This window comes from Littorina saxatilis, linkage group LG4 (genome assembly GCF_037325665.1).
Source record: "Littorina saxatilis isolate snail1 linkage group LG4, US_GU_Lsax_2.0, whole genome shotgun sequence".
Classification (NCBI taxonomy): Eukaryota; Metazoa; Mollusca; class Gastropoda; order Littorinimorpha; family Littorinidae; genus Littorina; species Littorina saxatilis.
Genome location: NC_090248.1, coordinates 25,399,856 through 25,423,208, shown reverse-complemented (window position 1 = coordinate 25,423,208; position 23,353 = coordinate 25,399,856). Strand labels below are relative to the sequence as shown.

General features: G+C 40.8%; 1 protein-coding gene across 1 annotated transcript in view; it reads left to right on the top strand.

Moving 5' to 3' along the window:
• The window catches only part of LOC138964317 (uncharacterized), a 29,162-nt gene extending 6,147 nt beyond the window's left edge, over nt 1-23,015 (top strand). The window contains exons 5-11 of the mRNA XM_070336232.1: nt 14-103; nt 6,347-6,423; nt 7,390-7,470; nt 9,160-9,284; nt 10,825-11,074; nt 13,653-13,744; nt 14,617-23,015. Coding sequence (XP_070192333.1) covers nt 14-103; nt 6,347-6,423; nt 7,390-7,470; nt 9,160-9,284; nt 10,825-11,074; nt 13,653-13,744; nt 14,617-14,809 — 908 coding nt within the window. The 3' untranslated portion in view covers nt 14,810-23,015. The remainder of the gene's footprint in view (nt 1-13; nt 104-6,346; nt 6,424-7,389; nt 7,471-9,159; nt 9,285-10,824; nt 11,075-13,652; nt 13,745-14,616) is intronic.
• Nucleotides 23,016-23,353: the final 338 nt, after the last annotated feature.

Genomic DNA, 23,353 nt, shown 5'->3' with positions numbered 1-23,353 from the left:
CTTGTGATTTCAGCACCAGTACCTGATAGCGCAGCTGGAACGAATGTACCACCGAGTGACTTTAACATTGAGACCCCCGGTCTGCGAGTGTCCAATGTAGAGGGTAAGTATCGCTGCACAGTATGAATAGATGTTTTCTGGAAATAACTCTGCCAAAGTTTTGACAGGCTTTAAAAGACATGGTGTCTGTAAATACAATGAATCAGCTCAGATGTGCATGTCTTTGGAAGAAACATTGGCATCCTATTGAGGCGACTATATGCATAAATGACACTGTGTTTGCTCAAGATGTCTTTCTCTTTTGAAAATATGCACAATGCAGCTCTTTATTAACTGTAATGTCATGATCACTTTCTTTAGTAGAAATGGTGGCATATATCACGTGTTAATTTGGCTCATGAGGTATTCAGGGCTCAACTCTACGACAGCCCCATAACAATGATCTACAGAGTCATTTTAGAACATTGTCTATTGAAAGCACAAACTGGCACCTCCATGAATTAATACGTCATCCGTAAATGTGCAAAGTATATATAATATACTATAATCACATTTACATGCCACGTGACTGTACCTGTCATCCCACCCCAGCCTGGCCTTTAATCTTCTGTTCTGCTGTGTCTGTGTCTTTTCCCCTCTCTCTCTCTCTCTCTCTCTCTCTCCCTCTCTCTCCCTCTCTCTCTCTCTCTCTCTCTCTCTCTCTCTCTCTCTCTCTCTCTCTCTCTCTCACTCTCTTTTCTCCTCGGCTTTGTACGTGTATGTAAGAAATCCCGCATCCCATTCAGCTTGGTCTGACGATTTTATTGATTTGATGGATAACATTAAATGTAATAATCGTAATGTTTTGTTACTTGGTGATTTTAACATAGACTTGCATAAAACCCAGACAGCCTGGCGCTCAGTAACATCTCTCTTTGGATTCCATCAACTTGTGAACACCTCAACCAGATTGACTGATACAACATCAACGTTGATTGACCACATTTACACTAATAGTACCTCCATGGTGTCAAACGTGAAAACTGTACCTTCAAGCATCAGTGACCATTGTTCAATATTTTGTTCTTGGTCATTCAAGTTACCTAAGCCGGTGCACAAGGGCCATACAACTATTGAATAGAGAAGCTTTAAAACGTTTGATGAAACCAAGTTCTTCTTTGATCTCAGTTTAGCACCATTTTCCTCTGTGTTTAATCATGTTGTTGCTGACGAGGCGTTGGGCGCCCTTTTAGATATATTTTATCCTATAGTGGATAAGCATGCCCCACTACGTCACCACAGAGTGAAATATCCATCTCTTCCCCCATGGTTGACGGAACAGATTATAGAAGCCATGTCCCTGCGTGATTTTTACAAACCAAACAACATGAAGTCTGATTTTAAGAAACAAAGGAATAAAGTGACAGAATTAACACGTCAAGCAAAAGCAAATTATTTTAATATATTAATCGAGGACAAGAAAGATATTGCAACTGTTTGGCGTGCTGTTAATAACATATTAGGTAAATCTAAACAGAACTCAAATTGGTCTGCCACAACCATCTCCCCTGAAGATTTTAATAACCATTTTGTGTCCCTTGCCAATAGGCTAAATGAATCTGCAAAATGCGACAGTCCTGATTCTGACATTGAAGTCTCTTTATCAAAATTACATGATTTTTGTAATCAGAAATGTAAACCAGACGATTTTTTTACTATTCCAGACATGGCAGTGCATGAGGTAGGTAAGGTGCTAGAAGGCCTTGAGAATAAAAAGTCCATGGGTCCTGATAAGATTCCTCCTTACTTGGCCAAATTAGCTCCACCCAAGGAGTAGTCCTTGGCTCTACCATATATTGTGGAGCCACTCACTTATGTGTATAATCTCTGCATAAAGCAAAATACTGTACCTATAGTTTGTTAAAGAGAGCAAAAGTAATTCCACTCTATAAAGGCGGAAATTTATCCGACCCAAATAATTTTAGACCCATTTCCTTATTACCCATTTTATCCAAACCATTGGAAAAACATATTCACAAACATTTGCTCGCGTACATAGAAAGCAGAAACCTTTTCCATCAATTTGAGTCTGGTTTTCGAACAAATCACTCTTGTCACAGCGCCCTTACCACGCTATGCGACACCTGCCGTGGTTGTCTGCAACAAACCGATCTGAAATCAGTGGTGCTGTGTTTCTCGACTTTAAAAAAGCGTTTGATCTTGTTGATCATTCAATTCTATTGAAGAAATTACAGTTGTATGTCAAAAACAGTTCAGTGTGTAACTTCCTTGCTTCCTATTTACATGACAGATCTCAATATACTGCCCTAAACTGTAAAATATCTACTGAGGAGACTGTGAAATGCGGGGTGCCTCAAGGTTCAGTGCTTGGGCCGATCTTGTTCTGTCTGTATATCAATGATCTGCCACTGCACATTTCTGACAGTAATGTAAGAAGTGATTTTTTTGCTGACGATTCTTCTCTTCATGCAAGTGGAAATTTAAGTCTGTTCCAGTAATAGAGTCCTCCCTTCAAACAGCTTTAAACGATGTAAATAACTGGTGTTGTGCTAATGCTATGCTTGTCCATCCAATAAAAACTAAAAGTATGGTAATTGCAACAAGACAAAAACACCAGATTTCTCCACTCAAACTAAATCTTACTATTGGTACGCAATCAATTGAACAAGTTCAACAGCATCGTGTTTTAGGGCTAATTATTGATTGTGAATTCAAGTGGCAGGCACAATTACAGCATATTTGCAAGAAAGTAGCCAAGAACGTTTTCCTCCTATCCAAGTTAAATTTACGGACAGAAGGACTCTGGAAATGTTCCACCATGCTCATGTAATGCCTAACATTAATTATGTTTCACTTGAAAAAGTGATGTCCACTTGAAAAAGTTAGACTCTCTCTATCGTCGCTCGGCCAAACTCATCATAATCAATGGCACTCATGCACTATACCGTATTTTATGGTAAATACGGACTATAAGGCGCAACTTTTTTTCTCAATCTTAACCCCTGCGGCTTATTGAACGGAAGCGCCCTATGTGTTGTTAAAATAGAAATCCCTGGCCAAGTTTCATCTCAGTCAAAGAACTTGTGATAATGGCCATGTTTTAGCTACTAGGTACTACCCTGGCCAAGTTTCCTCTCAAGACATCAAAGAGACCGCCCCATAGATTAACCCCCCCCCCCCCCCCCCCCCCCCCTAGGTTAAACTCTGTCACTGACCCCGGTGCACTGAAAGTTTCCTCTCTCAGATATGAAAGGGGAACCACCTCTCACAGCTAAACCTGGGTCATTGACACCGGGGGAAGAAGGTCAGTGTCTGTGAAGAAGGCCACCCAGCTATCACAATGGACCTGCCTTTGATCTCCCGCACACACAGAGCACACAGAGCACAAATATTTGCCTAATGTGATGTTTTTCCTCAATTTTACCTCAAAAGTGGGGGTTGCGCCCTATATAACAAAGCGCCTTATAGTCCCGAAAGTACGGTATACGATTTTCAATACACGACTCAAAATCTTTGGGATAAATCAAAATATATATAGAGTTGAGAAAACAAGAAAAAGTTGAAAATCCTTTGGAATGAAGCTAATGAATTAAATACAAGAATTACGAGTTCAGAAAAAAACAAAAATAAAATTGCCTCCGAAGCGAATCGAACCCGGGACCACAAAAGTAAGGACTAGCGCACCGTCAATCGGGGACTCTACCGACTGAGCTATTTTGTCGCACTATAGTCGAGGGAGATTTTAACTTCAAATATTACACGTGAGTTCTCTAGCGTGGCGACGACTCGGTGACTCGAGTTTCCGAGTCTCTCCGTTCGTATTTGTGTACTGTTCTCCATATCTCACTGTTTGGGGCTAGTTCAGTAACTGACCCAATACGCTCCCGGTCACTTCATATAAGTCACTTCATATAAGTCACTTCATATAAGTTTGGAAAGCAATATTAAGTAGCGATAATTTTCAAGCGAGACCGACATTATTGATACAAAATGCATTGACCAATCGCCGAAAGGCGCATGAAAGGATATCCCAAAATCCTCTATTCTTGATGACATACTAAGGACTTAGTTCGGGAGAACGACGATCTATGGACGGTTTATCATATAAAGGGAAGCAAGTGGTTAAAAGCGGGCGTCGATAGAGCCAATGAACGGGAATGTTATCTACTTGTAGTATTTCATCCACTTGTGATAACGCATGTATGCTGGTGGAACCCCCCTTTTCTTCATTCCTAAGCTTTTTGATCTCAGGGGCATGCACCTCCTAAATGGTGACATTTTTGGGTGCAACACCATGTCGTTTTGGCAAGAAATATGGCGTCTTCAAGGATGCATGTCATTGCTAGGGGTGACACGACTTTTGAGCGCCAACATTTGAGCGCCAACATTTGAGCGCCGCACATTTTAGCGCCGCACTTTTGAGCGCCGCACATTTGAGCACCGCGACATTTCAGCGCCGCACTTTACAGCGCCGGACATTTGAGCGCCGTAGGTGTCATTGTGTGCTGTTTTCTGAATAGTCGTTATTTGATCCGTTATTTTGCGTGTTTGTTTGTTTATGTGTGATGGTGTTTATGTTTATGGTGTAGTCTGTAACACACACACACACACACACACACACACACACACACACACACACACACACACACTCACACACACACACACACACGCACGCACACACACACACACACACACACTCACACACACACACACACACACACACACACGCATACACACAAACACACACACACACACACACACCAGGGAGAACAAAAATTTGCATACTTTTATTGACGACTGAACATGAACAACGGGCGCGCTGGCACATTAAAATCACGGGGATGACTAAAAGCACTTAAATGATCTAAAACATGAAGGTGAAGGCCAGACCTTCCATTGTGTCGATCAAGCCACGCTGGCCAGCATTGTATTGCACAATGATCCGTTTGGCACGCACCTGCAGGTCTCTGTACTTCCGGCGCTTGGGGGCGGGAGCCTGGCCTGCCAGAAGGCGGGTGATGTCGGCCTGCACAAGGATCTGTTCTTTCTTGAGCGCAGCGATAAGCCGCCACAGGCTCGGTGAATGCGCCCCGAGGAGGCCCTGGAAGGCGTTGTGAAACGCTGTTGTTGGACTTAGCATTGTCCGTCAGGGTCCTTTCGTGAAGGTTCCACATCTGCACAGCAAACATCGGTTGATGGCGTGGTCCACGACGTCGAGGATGTCCAATGTATGTGTCCTCGAAATAATCTGCAGACTACAATAACTCTAAGCACACACTCACGTCTTTCGTGATACATATACTCGACCCGGCGCTCAAATGTGCGTCGTTGTAATGTGCGGCGCCGTAATGTGCGGCGCCGTAATGTGCGGCGCTGTAATGTGCGGCGCTGTAATGTTGCGGCGCTCATATGTTGGCGCTCAAATGTTGGCGCTCAAATGTTGGCGCTCAAAAGACATGGAACCATTGCTAGGGTACCTGTGACTCAGTTACCAAGTACCCACGGCTTTTGCTGAAAACTCGGGATCTCTAATGTGCACATTGCTGTTTTTGCATTCATTTGCACACATTGGGTACACGTGGTGCGATTCTGTCCCCATCCAATGAACAACTCTGGTAAATACACAAACATCTTGCCGTACTTTGGCCTCAAACCTACGATGATAGCGACAAATTGGTCCTAATGCCGGCAGCAACTATACTGACTATGCAAGTGATCCACCCCATAGCACCCCCTTGTAAAACCCATCATATGTGACCCTCCACCACGGAATGATCGAGTCGCATGTCACCTTTGCATGATTTTTTATATTTTTACATTTTCTTAAAGAGATTTTTGAAACTCTATATCCAGTTGTGAAAACTGTTTTAGAAAAGAGCGAAAACTTTTCGAGTTATAAGCCTGTGACTAATTAAGGTGATCCTCACACTGATACCTTAATTAACAGCCCCCAGACATATATAAGGCCTAGCGCAAAACCCTGCGAGGTGACATCCGACTCATTCCGTGGTGGAGGGTCACTAATTATTGTTCCCTAATTTGAGACTTCACCCCTTTTAGGACCTTACTTTTTCAAATTTTCTGTTCATGACCTTTGAACATCAACCTCCATTTTAAGACCTTTGAACATCAACCTCCATTTTAAGACCTTTGAACATCAACCTCCATTTTAAGACCTTTGAACATCAACCTCCATTTTAAGACCTCCTTCCTTTTAAGACCTGATTTTCTTAGATTTGTTTAGGTCTTACTAGAGAGGGGGGGGGGGGGATTCACTTTATTAGCTGAGTGTATTTTCCATAGAAGTCAGTTTGGTCAAACTTGTATTATTATTATTTTTCCACAGCACCTACTAGAGGACTGGTGACGGATGCAGAGGAGGAGCTTGATCGCCCCAGATCTGAAGCAAATCTTGAAAGCCAGGTATGCATGTGGGCCAGATCTGTTTGTCTGTCTGTCCATCGGACTAATTGTCTGAATGTGTCGGTTGATTTGTTGCTGTGTGTGAATGTTGATGTGTGTGATGAGCATGTCTGAATTGCTGGGTGTGTGAACATCTATCTGTTTGTCTGTCTGTCGGTGTGCATGATGTCTGTCTGTCTGTCTGTCTGTCTGTCTGTCTGTCTGTCTGTCTGTCTGTCTGTCTGGGTGTAGCTGTCGGTGATCTGTGAATATGTCACCCAACTCGACTGAGGGTGTGCATTATGTGTGTGTTTATAATTTGAATGCATGCTTGAAAAAAAGAGCAGCTAGAGTGTGTCAAAACAACAAGAGTGTGTGTGTGTGTGTGTGTGTGTGTGTGTGTGTGTGTGTGTGTGTGTGTGTGTGTGTGTATGTGTGTGTGTGTGTGTCTATGTGTGTGTGTGTGTGTGTGTGTGTGTGTGTGTGTGTGTGTGTGTGTGTGTGTGTTATTTTGTATTGTGACCCATGTGTATGTGAGAGTGTTTTACAATAGATTGTTTATTCACATATAGATGCTTCCTGTTGGCAACTGTTGGTATAAATATTTCCTGAAAAGGATCTTGATAGCTACAAGTGGATTTGTCATCATATGAAAGGTCGTACATGTATATATATACAAGTGTGTTTCTTTAATGCAATTTAGCCCAAAGGATGTATAGCTGTCAGTAATATAATTTTTCCCACTGAAGAGAACTGCACGATGACAGAAGTAAAAAGAAAATCAAGAAAGGTAAGTTTGTGGAACTTTAGTTATAGACAAAACGAAGTCTTCACAAGTACGTCAACCTAAGTGGTCTTAGTAGAGGCTGGAAGGACCTTGAAACCAAGATGCCGAGTGTCGTAGACAAAAGTTTTGTTAGTGACATGAGTGTTCTTTTGTTGTGAACTTGTGTAATTTTCCAAGTGCCATCTCTAACTATTTTGTAGATGGCCGGTATGGCGTTAACCCAAGAAAGACCCTTCGTTCATTCCAAGTCCTACCCAGGGAGTGGAACTGCTGGTGCATCTGTGAGTTATCACGAGTGGTACATGTATTTAATGGTGTAGCTGGATAATAACGTTCACTCTTTCATTGTTTGGTTTGGTACACAGTTTTTACATGTTTTTGGTGTTGCTCATTCACATCTGTCTTCCCTCTTCTTCTATCTCTCGTCTCCAACGCATTCAAAATAGCTCTGCCCGTCTTGTCTTACGAAAGAAAAAGAGAGACCATATCACCCCCCTCCTAAATCAGCTCCACTGGTTGCCCGTTCCTGCCCGTATCACATACAAAATCAACACTCTCACCTACAAATGCCTCCATGGTCTCGCCCCTGCCTATCTCTCTGACTCTCTCTCTCTCTATGTCCCTTCACGAGCACTCAGATCATCTGCCGACTCCCTCAAGCTCAACATCCCCCACACCAAACTCAAAACAGCAGGTCAACGCTCATTTTCTTTCCAAGCACCTAGCCAATGGAACACACTACCTCTCCCCCTCCGTCAACAACAGTCCATCGAATCATTCAAATCTGCACTCAAGACATTCCTTTTTTCCAAATAATCCATGCATTCTACACTGCCCACCCCCATCCCACCCTGAATAACTGTACATATTTAAATGGTTGATGGTGTGTGTGTGTAATAGTGACTTTAAGTCTCCGTGTGTGTGTGAATGAGTGTATGTGCGCCTTGAGTCGCCTGTTGGTGAGATGTGTGCGTTACAAATATTCGTATTATTATTATCTGTCTCACAGTCTTGTCTCAGCTAGCCTTTCTGCCTGTCATCTGTCTGATGAAGAAAATAAACCTCTTTGTTGATTGCAGTAACAAGAAATGTCTGTGTTCCCTTGCCATTGTCCTTTATGAAGATTTACAATCTGTTTTCTGTTATTGATTCTCTTTAAGCTGGACTAGTGAAATTGAATTCCTGAATTACAGCGCTGAGATCTGTGAAGACTTTCACCCTCAAATTAAGGTACATGTAGTTGAATGAAGGGATTAAATCAGCAGTGTTGTTGCCAGGCCTCGGTCTTCGGTCTCTGACGCATTCCTTTCTAATTTGACGCATTGGGCCTAGCCTTGTCCGGTCGATGGACCGATAGTTTTTACGTTTTGGTGGTCAACTGCCGATACATATTCGTACAATGCGGACAAGGTCTGCAGTGAATGGAATGGGAGTTGCAAAGTCGGAAAACAAACCCCGATCGAAATGCTCATGTTCGCTACGAGTGAAAATGCACTCGGTGCCGAGTTCGTGTTTGTCGTCATTGACAGGCTCGAGGCTGCGTTTACGGAAATACCCGATCCAGCCGGTGTACCTATTTACCGAAAACGGCGCAAACAGCGGAAAGTTCATCAATATAATACTACGACATTGTAATGCGAAGATCAGGCAGGATCCCTACATTCGCACACCGGGCACTGCCAAAAATCAGCACATGAGCGCCGACACTAATTTCTGTGAGAATCAGATAAAGTGTTATCATTGTTCAATGGCTTTATTGTCATTTTTGCGTAAAAAGATAGATTTAACTCCGGACTGTAAGTTATTTTGCATTGCATGTATCAAAGGTATGGCGGTACAATTTGTTTTTTTTAAAGCCAGGACATTTGGACCTATTGTTTTTTTTAGGGAGGTCCAAATGACCTATTGTCTTCTTAGGCTGGCAACAACACTGAATCAGCATTGTTTAAGGAGTGTCTCTCTGTGTATAGGGGGGTGTTGGGAAACTAGAAGAGGACTACAGAGATGCTGCATCCCCAAGCCAGTACGATGTCCTTGGATCGCCGTCACTACCCTCAGAGTATGATGAGCTGTCGCGTCCGAAGAATCGCAGAAGGTATTTTTGATTTAACAACTGTGTTTACTCTGTATGCAGCAGAACCCTTCTTTAAGTCTTCCCAAAATCTGAGAAAATAGGGTCCTAATGTGACAGGGTGATGCAGTAGTCTCCCTTCACAGCAGCCTCTGCACTGACAGAGTTGTCTGCCGGCAAGCAATGTTGGCTATTTATAGTAGCTTAAGACCTTTCTTTTACGTTATTGCTGGTTAGACATCTGTCAATTGTGGTGAACTGTTTGTGATGGCGTGTGGCTACTTTAGTCTCCTGGTATACTCTTGTGAACCTCTATGCTCACATAGCATTTTTTAATTATTAGGGCTATAATAGATTAGCTCTAAAATCTCAACCCTGTTTCACTGCATGGCTTGGCCTCCAAATGTGAATCTTGTGTTTTTGGCCATGGTTGCATCAAGCTCTAAAGAGGAAGGTTAAAGAGATAAAAAAAATCAAGTTTTCAGACATTTTTTACCCACAAAGTCAACAGTTGTATCTCTTTACCTTTCCTTCGTTAGAGCTTATAGCCTGTAGAACACACAAAAATCTATCAGCATGGCTTAAACATTTCCGCAAAAATTCAAATCATTCTGATGAATAGTTTTGAAATTGGCTTGACATTCATGATCGAACTTAAACATGTTTCAATTCATCCCTTTGCCTAGTTTTCATTTAATATTTTTTTCTAAGTCAATCTAAAAGCCTTTTTTTTTATCATATACTTGTACTATTATTTTATATACATTCAAGCAAATGCACACACAATTTTAACACAAACAGTTTCGTTTCAAGAATGTTGACGTGGTCAAATGACTTGAAGAGAAAAACGGTGTATTTCATGGTAGCCCTAGGAGCCTTAACAGTTGGTTCAAGGCGCACCAGCACACCTGCGATTATTGCCTATTGTTTGTACAGTGGAACCCCCCTTTTAAGACCTCAAAAACTTTTGAGAAAATCATGCAGTTCCTAAAAATGAGAAAGTCTTAAAATGGGCGTACATTTACAGAGACTGTGAAGAGAAAATCTTAAAAGTAAGGTCTTGAAAGAGAGGAATTCCTAAATTGGGGGGGGGGGGGGGGCGGGGTCTGAAAAGGGGGGTCCCAGTGACTATTCGTCTATTGCATTTTGCATTCTTTAAGTGGATCAAGGCTCAGTTGACCCATACCATAACAGGGAGTAGACTACATGTACGACGTACCAACACGCTTGTAAGATTATTATATATATATGAAGTCTTATATCGCGCGCGTATCTCCAGACTCGGACTCAAGGCGCAGGGATCTATTTATGCCGTGTGAGATGGAATTTTTTACACAATACATCACGCATTCACATCGACCAGCAGATCGCAGCCATTTCGGCGCATATCCTACTTTTCACGGCCTATTATTCCAAGTCACATGGGTATTTTGGTGGACATTTTTTATCTATGCCTATACAATTTTGCCAGGAAAGACCCTTTTGTCAATCGTGGGATCTTTAACGTGCACACCCCAATGTAGTGTACACGAAGATTATCACATCTTACTTGTGTATTTTGCAGTCTTCAAACAGACGCCTGCCCCATAGTAGAGCAGGAATCTGGAGCTCCAGAAGAGGAAGTAGGGGAGGAGGCTCAACCACAGCTGCAAAATCCTCGGCATCCACAACGACGTCGCCCACAGACTCGGCAAGATCACCCCAGTCTGCGCGTGGCTATCTCCAACAACCCGCGTAAAGACTTCGAGGCCAACTTTGTGAGGGATGAACTACAGGGTCTGGATGGATGGCAGAATTTTCAGGAGGAGCACGAGGTGTGTAGGGGATACTCATCTGTACAGAAGTAGAATTTAGGATGCCCTATAAGGAAGGGGTGGGGGGGGGGGGGGGGCGGGATGGGTGGAGGGGGATTGATAAGAACTTTAAGGGCGGGTGGGTCCATAGCTCAGTGCATAGCGCGCTAACTTTGTAACCAGTTCATCAGTATCGGCCTGGGTTTGTGGCCCAGGTTTAGCAGGTCTTTTTTTCTGAATATTTTTACAGTCGATGTTCAGTGCAGACTCTTAGCAGGCAGAATCGTACCGACCTTGTGTGCCAATGCAAAAAAATGGCAAAAAGACCAATATGCAACTAAAGATCCTGCGAAAGTCGAATAGGAACTTAGTGACACACATATACAGACTAGAACCCCCCTTAACGACACCAAAACTTGGCACACTTCCAGGGTTTGATCATCTCCGGACATCGTGCAAATTTGATTGGCCTTCTTCAAAATTCAAGATCACAGATTGTTTATAGAGCTAGAGCAGTTGATGATCGATTTGTTTTTGACTCACATGCGAAGCAAAAGTGAGTCTATGTACTCACCCGAGTCGTCCGTCCGTCCGGACATCCGTCCGGACGTCCGTCCGGAAAACTTTAACGTTGGATATTTCTTGGACACTATTCAGTCTATCAGTACCAAATTTGGCAAGATGGTGTATGATGACAATGCCCCAAAAAACATACATAGCATCTTGACCTTGCTTCAAGGTCAAGGTCGCAGGGGCCATAAATGTTGCCTAAAAAACAGCTATTTTTCACATTTTTCCCATTTTCTCTGAAGTTTTTGAGATTCAATACCTCACCTATATATGATATATAGGGCAAAGTAAGCCCCATCTTTTGATACCAGTTTGGTTTACCTTGCTTCAAGGTCAAGGTCACAGGAGCTCTTCAAAGTTGGATTGTATACACATTCTGAAGTGACCTTGACCCTGAACTATGGAAGATAACTGTTTCAAACTTAAAAATTATGTGGGGCACATGTTATGCTTTCATCATGAGACACATTTGGTCACATATGATCAAGGTCAAGGTCACTTTGACCCTTATGAAATGTGACCAAAATAAGGTAGTGAACCACTAAAAGTGACCATATCTCATGGTAGAAAGAGCCAATAAGCACCATTGTACTTCCTATGTCTTGAATTAACAGCTTTGTGTTGCATGACCTTGGATGACCTTGACCTTGGGTCAAGGTCACATGTATTTTGGTAGGAAAAATGTGTAAAGCAGTTCTTAGTGTATGATGTCATTGCTAGGTTTAGTTATTTGACCTTGACCCTGAAGGTCAAGGTCATGTAAAGGTCAAGGTCAAGCATGTGAGTTGTATGGGCTTTGCCCTTCTTGTTTAATTATATCAAACATAACGAGGGGGAGTCGCGTAAGCATTTGACTTTTTTCTTTTAATTATCATATTGGAGCTTTACGTAGTATTGGGTTATGGTTTTGTGTTAGCCCGTCCTGTTTTCATATTGAAGGATCTTTATTTGAAATTCATGACTGTGTGAATGATTTCAGGTGATACAGCTTGTAAGACCTAATCGAAGGAATGAGGGAACGTATGTCATCTGGTACAAGAAGGGCAAAGCCCATACAACTCACATGCTTGACCTTGACCTTTACATGACCTTGACCTTCAGGGTCAAGGTCAAATAACTAAACCTAGCAATGACATCATACACTAAGAACTGCTTTACACATTTTTCCTACCAAAATACATGTGACCTTGACCCAAGGTCAAGGTCATCCAAGGTCATGCAACACAAAGCTGTTAATTCAAGACATAGGAAGTACAATGGTGCTTATTGGCTCTTTCTACCATGAGATATGGTCACTTTTAGTGGTTCACTACCTTATTTTGGTCACATTTCATAAGGGTCAAAGTGACCTTGACCTTGATCATATGTGACCAAATGTGTCTCATGATGAAAGCATAACATGTGCCCCACATAATTTTTAAGTTTGAAACAGTTATCTTCCATAGTTCAGGGTCAAGGTCACTTCAGAATGTGTATACAATCCAACTTTGAAGAGCTCCTGTGACCTTGACCTTGAAGCAAGGTAAACCAAACTGGTATCAAAAGATGGGGCTTACTTTGCCCTATATATCATATATAGGTGAGGTATTGAATCTCAAAAACTTCAGAGAAAATGGGAAAAATGTGAAAAATAGCTGTTTTTTAGGCAACATTTATGGCCCCTGCGACCTTGACCTTGAAGCAAGGTCAAGATGCTATGTATGTTTTTTGGGGCATTGTCATCATACACCATCTTGCCAAATTTGGTACTGATAGACTGAATAGTGTCCAAGAAATATCCAACGTTAAAGTTTTCCGGACGGACGGACGGACGGACGACTCGGGTGAGTACATAGACTCACTTTTGCTTCGCATGTGAGTCAATTATATCAAACATAACAAGGGGGAGTCGCGTAAGCATTTGACTTTTTTCTTTTAATTATCATATTGGAGCTTTACGTAGTATTGGGTTATGGTTTTGTGTTAGCCCGTCCTGTTTTCATATTGAAGGATCTTTATTTGAAATTCATGACTGTGTGAATGATTTCAGGTGATACAGCTTGTAAGACCTAATCGAAGGAATGAGGGAACGTATGTCATCTGGTACTGGGCCCTTGCCAAGCGACCTACTATCTGTGTGCTGTAAGTCTACAATTTTATACTTGCATACACAAACATGCACAGGCACACACACCCTGATACACACACACAGTCACACACACACACACACACACACACACACACACACACACACACACACACAAAACCATGCACAAAATCACACACAAACACACATGTACACATACACAACCACACTCACAAACTCACACACACAACCACACATATACGATTGCACCCACAAATATATACACACACAAATGTGTGCGCACACACGTACACATACACATGCACACACACGCACAAAAGAATTCTGTTGAATGTTAGTGAAAGCCACCATAAATGAGAATTCTGTTGCATTGTAATGTTAAATGTTAATGTTATTGTTACCAAATGTTTCATTTTCCCACTCTTCTTTTCTGCTAGTTTACATATGTACGTGTACATGCATGTATCAGATTCTGAACTTTTTTCTCTAGAAGTTGATTAATTTTGCTTCATAACTTGTTTACATTTTGTATCAGCAGTTTTCTTAATTATTTTAAGTTCATTATTTTCAGTGTCATCTATTTTGATTCTCTGCTTCTTGCACCAGGTGCTTGTTTCCATATTTTTTGCTGTTTTTAAAAAAGATGTCCGGACGGTAGGGGGGGGGGGGGGGAGGAGGGGGGGGGGGATGTGTTCCACTGAATTAAATATATTTTTCAGTTGCAGCTTGAGTTGTTTGGACTATTTCTAAATCTGTACACCTATTTTCTTCCCAATGAATATAATTGAGATAATGAGGAGTTATTAGCTAGCATAATTAATGCATATTTCCTTTTTATTTAATTATGTTTTGTTTTGTTTTGTTTCCATAATATTGATCGGTAACCGAGGTTCTGTTCTGTTTTCAGGTTACGAGGAAAAGTGATTACATTTGTTGTTCACAAATCAGCCTCACAGACAAACAAGTTCTACATCAACCGACAACAAAAGCGAAGTTCATCGCTCCGAGACTTGATGACATACCATCTTCGGGTTGGCATCAAGTACAAGCCTTCACGCGAGGATGAGACCATTGTGTGGCTGCTACAGCCAGCAACATGAGATATTGATGTACTGCTTTTTATCTACTTTTCCTACGGTCTTCACGTGTTCTTTTGACAGCTAGTGCAGCTGTCAGAACATTACAGATATAATTGCCATTCTGTGTAGGTGGCTTCGTGTGGTTTGTGTGTCTGTGTTTTCTGTCTGTATGAGTGTGTGTATGTGTGTCACACAGTGTGTGTGTGTGTGTGTGTGTGTGTGTGTGTGTGTGTGTGTGTGTGTGTGTGTGTGTGTGTGTGTGTGCTTTTGGCCAGTGTCCTTATATGTGTTTGTGTCTGTGTTTCTACATATGCATGGTCAAAGACTGTTTTAGGAACCCCCCGCGGGTTAGGGGGAAGAATTTACCTGAAGCTCCCCAGCATGTTGTAAGAGGCGACTAACGGATTCTGTTTCTCCTTTTAATTACCCTTGTTAAGTGTTTCTTGTATAGAATATAGTCAATTTTTGTACAGATTTTAGTCAAGCAGTATATGTAAGAAATGTTAAGTCCTTTGTACTGGAAACTTGCATTCTCCCAGTAAGGTAATATATTGTACTACGTTGCAAGCCCCTGGAGCAAATTTTTGATTAGTGCTTTTGTGAACAAGAAACAATTGACAAGTGGCTCTATCCCCTCTCCCCCCTTTCCCCGTCGCGATATAACCTTCGTGGTTGAAAACGACGTTAAACACCAAATAAAGAAAGAAAGAAAGAAAGACTGTTTTAGGATAGTGTTTTTGTTTCTTTTTGTTGTATTAGAAGCTTCCCATACTTTTTCTTCAAAGAACAATTGACATGAAAGAGTTGACAGTGTACATTATATATGTTAAATATCCAGGCCATATGGAAAATATTGTCTTGGAAGTAAGATGTCGGAGAACTGAGGTTGATCCTGGGGTAATGTTGTTGTGGAGCGTATACCGGCGGTTGACATTTACGGGGCAGCTTCAGGTACAAATAAGTATGTAACCCTAGCTGTCATCCAAATGGGAAGATTACGTGTATAGCCGTTATCAACACCCCCAGCATATAAGCAACCGTACTCCATCTTTGGAGGAGTTCTTGGGTGATTATTCTGTTTCTGATCATTGGTCAGCGACATATTTTCACAACATTCAGAATGTTTGAAAGCATAACATGTTTGAAGTTCAATGAATGTTACAATAACAATTCCCCTGAGTAACAGAAATTCAAAATTCTGGACATATGTCGGTCAGTGGATCAAGATTGACCAGTTGATTATTTATGGTGAATGTGTTGAATAAGATTCTCACTTGCATGTGATCCTGATTATAAACCCTAGGCTGATCTCAGTCAATTTGCAAGGAAAGTGTTCATTTGGGGTGGTAGGTACTCTTGAGTTGCACAAGGATATTTCTAATAGAAGATTTTGTGTTGATCACTCAGTTCAAGGGTGATTTGGACTTATCTGTTTAGTGTAGATTTAAAATGTATTAAAAGTTCACAATCTGTACATGCAGGTCCGAGTGCCTAAATACTTTTTAATTTCAAAATTATATGAAAGCACTGCATGCATTACTAACACACACACACACGCGCGAACAAGCATGGACCATGAGCTGCTCAGCATTGTGATAATGTTATGCATAATATGATGCAGTTTTGGATGTCACTTTTTTCATGACTTTACTCCACAGTTTTATTTCTGTTCTGTTTGACATACTCATTATGATGTGTTAATTGATGTCTTATTGGGTCAAATGGAGAGCAGCTAGGACAGATGTAGTTGTGTGGTTTGTGATGTCGAGGTGAACTAGTTGCACAATCTCATTTAATAATGTAGCAAGAATTAGTTGTTTGTAAAAGACTTTTTAAACCAATTAATGTGTCATGGAAATGTATTTGTCAACAGATTGTGTCATGGAATCGTTTTCCCCTCTCCCCAGAATATCAGATTTTTACAATTGCCTTTCAGAGTTTGCTCATGTATCTTTACTTGTCATCATGTTCACGAGTTTTCATTCACAAGCACCTGGGAAATAAATCTCATGTTCCCCAGGCAATAAATCCCCGGTTACCATAGTTGCAGGAAGCAGGTTATACATGGATAATCAAAAGCAAACCCAATAGAAACGCTCGGGGATTCTTCGGCTCTTTTCATTGGTGTTTCCCCAGATCTAAACAGACGACACGACACTGCTTTGCAAAGTTCAAAAAACGAACTGGCAAACTGGCAAAAGTAAACAAAAAACAAAACTACTTCATGAAAGGTCATACATTCATCAAAAACAAATGAAACCTAGCGATATGTTTTGTCTTCTTACAGAGTCATGGAGTGCGTGTATCTGTGTTTCGATACACAGAAATTCAAGTAAAACGACCCCTGACACACACATTTTGACCCGTGCACAAGACGTTGTATCGATAAACGAAGCACAAATAAGAAACAATAATAAAAGCAAAGAAAATAGCAACAAGATATGCAAACATCTAACAAAGCCGAGCAAGCAGAATGACAGGTCTAATGAAAAACAAAGAGGTACTGAGTCGGAAACAAGATCGCGATTCTTTCCTTCGCTGCACGACGCAAATCTTCTGTGACCTTTGACCAAACGTAGCTTCCACATTCGATCACTCAGCTTAATATTTACAACAGAAAGCCGAGGGGGTGGAATACCGAGATGAACCTACAGAACTGTGCATCCTCAAACCTGACATATTCATCCCAACATTTAATAAAACACAGAAAGTTGCTTTCACACGCCAGCTTTGATTGCCAGTGGTTATCAAACCAGTACTCATGTGGTTATCAGCACGGAACCCGTGTTTCAAAGCATGGCTTCCTGGGTTGATTGTGCACTTATTTTCTCACTACCAAAATGATGACAAAAACGATGTTTGATGGTTTGTTGACAGACCAGCTTTTTTGTTGGTCCTCGGGGGGCATATCGACTTTTGTTTCAAATTTATTGACCGCGCCCTTCGGCCTTGGTCAATAAATATGAAACAAAAGACGATATGCTCCCCCTCGGACCAACAAAAAAGCTGGTCTGTCAACAACCCATCAAACATATTATAATGTCTAGCATAGCTACGTGTGCATGTGTGAAAGTGCCAATCCTCATTGGTGTATGCATGCCGGCCAGGAGGAGGAACATGCATGCATGACACTGGTTGATTTGGTTTTCCTTCTTTTGCTTGAAGCCCGGTGATTTGTGATGACATTTTGACCCATATATTTCTCCATGAAATAAGTTTCTTTTTGTAAATATGATAATTTGTTGGTGAGTGTGTGCAGTTTGTAATAAAATGTTTTGTTTTCATTTCTACAACTTTCATAAGCTGGTTACGAAAGTGTTCTACTCATTGCTTGATTCCCATAATTACAAAGAAAGTGAATAATTATTCACATGTAATCAGAACCATGAGTTATGAATATATTTGATGAATAATTGTTTATTACGCATGATTTTTATTTGCTGGTGTAATGTTTGGGTGTCTCAATCACTGACTAAACTGTAATTATGTACTTTGAGATAATTTTATGCTAAAATGTTCTCATTTTTTTAAACAAGATACCTGTATTGTTCAAAGTTTTTGTTGATCGACACACAAGAAATGAACACAGTATTGTGGAATAATTCAAAATATTGTTCTGTGGTGTTATGAAGTAGAGTACGTAGTACCTGTGATGTGCTGCTTCTTCGATGAGAGGTACATACTTTGAAACTGGACACCTGTGCATCTGTGATCCCTCTGTTATTTCTACACAAAAAATACCTGTCATGAAAGGCCACCTGCAATGTGGGGTCATTTTTAATTGGTCCGGAATGTGGCCTTTCATTGTAGGTACATGCATATACCACCACTATATTTCAGTTATTAGGTGTTTGCTGGTTATATGCCATTTGGCCTTCTTTCATAATTAAGTGGGTCAGAGAAGACCTGAGGCATACAATTTAGCAATTACATTAAGTTCTGTACTGGACAGACCTTAATATTAAGGTTTGAACTGATATTTCTGCCAGTTTTGAAGCATGTACCGTATTTGACGGACTACAAACCGCGACTTTTTTTTTTTTTAAATGGCATTGCGGCTTATAAAAAGATGCGGCTAAAACGTTACATAAACTTGAATAGCATTCACCTTATGGAAGAAGCCGCGGATTTTCATTTCGCTCGATTAGCGATTACCGGTACTTTATTAGCTCTCTACTCAAGACTCGGCGCTTTTCTCTTTCTTTCGCGAATCTTCGTTTGTCAACAAGTCGTCGTGACAAGATAGCATACAGAGAAACACCGGATGTATCAGCTGATACATCCGGTGTTTCTCTGTACGCTATCCTAGGATCTCGCGCGCGCGAGATTTCGTTTTTTTGTGTCTCGCGATAGTTGGAGGAGCGAGAGCCGCCATGTTGTGTTTTCGTCTGCTCGAAATGTGCGCAAAAGTCGTAAATCATCCCAAAAAAGCTTATTCCGGGCGAGACTACATGTGTGTGTTGGTTACAAATTGTGTGTGTGATATTTTTCTTCAAATTTTTTCACTTTTCTTCTTTGTTTCACTTGTTTATTCTCGGAGCCGATTTTGCCAAATACCGTACTTTCGTTTGCCCGGTTGTTTTGATTGATTGACACAATCTGATTATATTTTTTTCGACGGCGACTAATATAGTGACGCGGCCTATACGTGGCTTGTCCCAATTTTTTGTTAAAAAGTCTGGGGTGCGGCTTTTAAAACGGTGCGTCTTGTAATCCGTCAAATACGGTACCTCAACTGCATGTTAGGCACTGTCTGAAGTCCATTCAAGTATTTGAAAATGTACTTGTGATATTTGAAAGTCATTTGGGCTGTTTCTGTTGTACCATCAACATTTGCTAAACATTATTTCTTTATGGGGTAGAGGTGAGTTGAATAATTGGTAATGCTTGGACAATAGTTGTTAATCAGTATATAGGACTAAATCACATACGAGTGTGGCAATCAGAGTGTTTTTGAGCAGGTTATGGATGTTGTTTGCCTTAATTTATAGCAGCTATAGGGAAGACAGTAAACTTAATTCAAATTACAGCAAATTTTGCCATCAATTTGGCAGAATAATGCCAAACTGTTTTACGGTAGAGAGAACGATGACTCCAAGGACTGTCTGGAATATTGGCAAATTTATCGGAAAAATTAAATTTAAGCAATTATATTAATCTCTGTCAGGTCAGTGATTTTTTAACTTGATTTTAAACTAGGCTAAACTCTTTTCTGGGTCTACTTTTTTCCGTTCCTTGTTACAGTGTATATGCAGAAATTGTGACTGCAATTGAGATGTGGGGTTAACTCGTGAACAATTAGGAAACAAATAACAAGACTTGATAAGTTTTATTTATGTTCTGGCGTTCACATAGACTACATATTCAATATCATTTCACACAGAAGTTGTGTAGTTGGAATTTTCAATTAATTGCCCCGATTCCCTTTGAAATCAATAAGCTAGTGTTTTGACATTCTTCTGATGAAAATGTAATTGTTGTAAATATGTGCAATACCATCATCACAATCATTCTGTATGGAACATTTGCTCAAGGCCAAATTCATATTTTTTGTGTGTAAATAGAAACTATTACATATAAGTACGTAGGCTGTTCTATAATTATTTAGAATCTCAGAAACAGAAACACATACCAACAATCTAACCACGCCATGGTTTAAACCAATCCTTCCCCTGCAGCCGACACCCAACTGGCCATCCTCTCAAACGACCTCGTTCAGGCCTGGGACCACGTGACATCAGCTACACCTTGTATGCATGGCCCTCGTGAAGGCTCGGACAGAATCTTCAGGGCTCTCAAATCGTGTTTCCGCGGCTATTTCTTGAAATCCGAGAACAGGTTGAACTAGCATGGGGAGATGTCAAGAAAATAGGGTGGATGCAACAACAGCAGTGCTCCCTTTGGTGCCAAGAAATCTGTTGTCGCAAAAGCATTATGCAGCTTAAGCCCTCGAATAACCGTGTTTGGATGGTGTTCGTGCAAAGCCTCGACTGTTTTCGACCATTAGTGGGGAACACAGCAGTCAGATGTGACTGCATGCCTGTCCTCAAGAGTCACAGTGTCTAAATGGTTGATCTAGCGAGGAAAGAACCCCCCGCGGATTAGGGGGAAGAATTTACCCGATGCTCCCCAGCATGTCGTAAGAGGCGACTAACGGATTCTGTTTCTCTTTTTACCCTTGTTAAGTGTTTCTTGTATAGAATATAGTCCATTTTTGTTAAAATTTTTGTCAAGCAGTTATGTAAGAAATGTTAAGTCCTTTAACTTGCATTCTCCCAGTAAGGTAATACATTGTACTACGTTGCAAGCCCCTGGAGCAAATTTTTGATTAGTGCTTTTGTGAACAAGAAACAATTGACAAGTGGCTCTATCCCATCTCCCCCCCTTTCCCCGTCGCGATATACCTTTGTGGTTGAAAACGACGTTAAACACCAAATAAAGAAAGTAAAGCGACGAAAGATGCTAATTAGTTTTTTAGTGCTTCTTGTTATTTGAACTTGGCAGGGGTTGGGTCACCTGGTTCAACACCCACACAGACGACAGTTGTTTGGTTTCAGGGTGAAACTAATTAACCCAGGTTTCGTCATCACTGACGATATTCCATGTTGATTTGGACTAGTCATTGTTGATTTGTTTTCAAGTATTGTCAGGCAACACTCTGCCCTACCCCTCTTCTGCCCGTCACTGGAATCATGTGGTACCCAACCGGCACATCGCTTTGGGGCCATTAAATATTTTCAAATACAGAGCTTTTAATGCCAAGGGAATATTGCATCTCCCTGATTATGATTAAGGGATCTTCTCTTATTATCTGTTCACCAGCGCTAACGTTTTCGAGAATTACGGATGAAATGAATAGACCAGGGTGGTATCGATCATTTTCGAGGCTCCATCTACCCGGTTTGAAATTGCTGTGCCAGTTTTACACCACGGCTCTACAATGAGCGTTCATTGCAAAACATTTCACCAAATCGGCCTCTTTTAACCCTTATTTTGTAGTTATTGTAAATAATGGCTCCAAAATCGCGAATTTGAGCTTCATGACGCAATCTCATACATTGCGCGGTGAGTATCTTCCCGAGTCGACCATATGAAAACAACATAACTCTGGAACTTAATTCATTGTTTGTGTCAAGCCTCACGAAAGTCGATTATTTGACGGCATAATTTTGTATTTAACGCCATATTGCCAGGAGCCTGGATTCTAAATAAAATAATGGAACAGCCCTCGTACATTATTTCATTAATTGTACCTGAGGAAAAGGTGACTTCTGTACTGTACCAGATATTGTTTTCATAATCTTATTCATGACATTGAATTACATTCATGCAGTTTTATTGTGGTGTGCATTTTCACCTATTGTACATTATTAAACCTGACATTGCTTGTGTTGTCCACAATGTAGGATATCAGAAATGATGCTGGAATATGTTGCCTTTGGGTCAGCTGTTCTTGTGAATATATATCATTACTGCGGCTACAAAAGTTTACAAGAAGATATTGTTTTATGAAGAGGGTTTTGTATTAATGGATTGCAATAGCTTAGAAAGTAATTTGTTGATTTTGTTAATAAAAATATGTTAGTTCGTTTTTTTATGAAAGTGCACTTGTAAAGGGTTGCTTGTAAATTTAGTAGATATTTTTCTTTTCTAAATCTGTCTTTCACCTTATGTGTTTGCTTGGTCGTCTTTTTGTGTGTGTTTTTTGTTGTTTTTGCACTATGAGTCCAAGTGTTCTGTCATCTTTGATTAATATTTCTTTTACCTACAGTGGTACCTGTGATGAAAGGACACCCTTTGGACCAGCCAAAAGTGTCCCTACATTGCAGGTGTCCTTTCATGACAGGTATATTTTGGTCAAGATATTAGACAACTGGACAACAGAAAGTGTCCTTTTAAGGGAGGTGTCCTCTCATCGGAGGAGCCACACATTGCAGGTACCAGTCTGTATAAGGGAAAAATAATTCTATCTAACTCTGGATTTTCACTACAATTGTGTGTACATAATTCATTGCTGACATGCTTTTGTGTCATTATTTTGTGGAACACTTTGTATCATAATTTTCACATTGGTCAGAGAGCAGGGCCCTTGTGATATTTTTTGTCGGTGCTCTGTTTAAAACATTTTACATGTTAGAACTAATAGATGTCCAAAGTTTCATGTTGCCTTTTTATTATCACAATATTTGTTACCTCCATACAACCATAAAGAGTTTATCATTAATGTCCCGCAGTGGGGCACTGCGGTTATGAAATTAAAGGCCCCTCCTGTTTTTGGAACCGCAGGAGCTTTCTAGTTTGCTGTTAGGTAGATTTTTGGTTCCTCTTTCCTGTCATGCTCTCTTTTTCTTCATGAATTCTTTTCTTTTTTCTGCCTTCTTGCTCATTCACCTGTATTTTTTTCCAAAAAATCTCTTCTCTTGCCGCTTGTCTCGCGATTCATGTATAGTTTAATCTGTTAGTGTTCTGATGTAAGCCCAGCAGTAGATAGGTTAAGCCTATTTTAACATACTGGAAACTGGTAATCTTCCAGTAGGTATTAATTTAGTTTTACTAAAGCCTGCT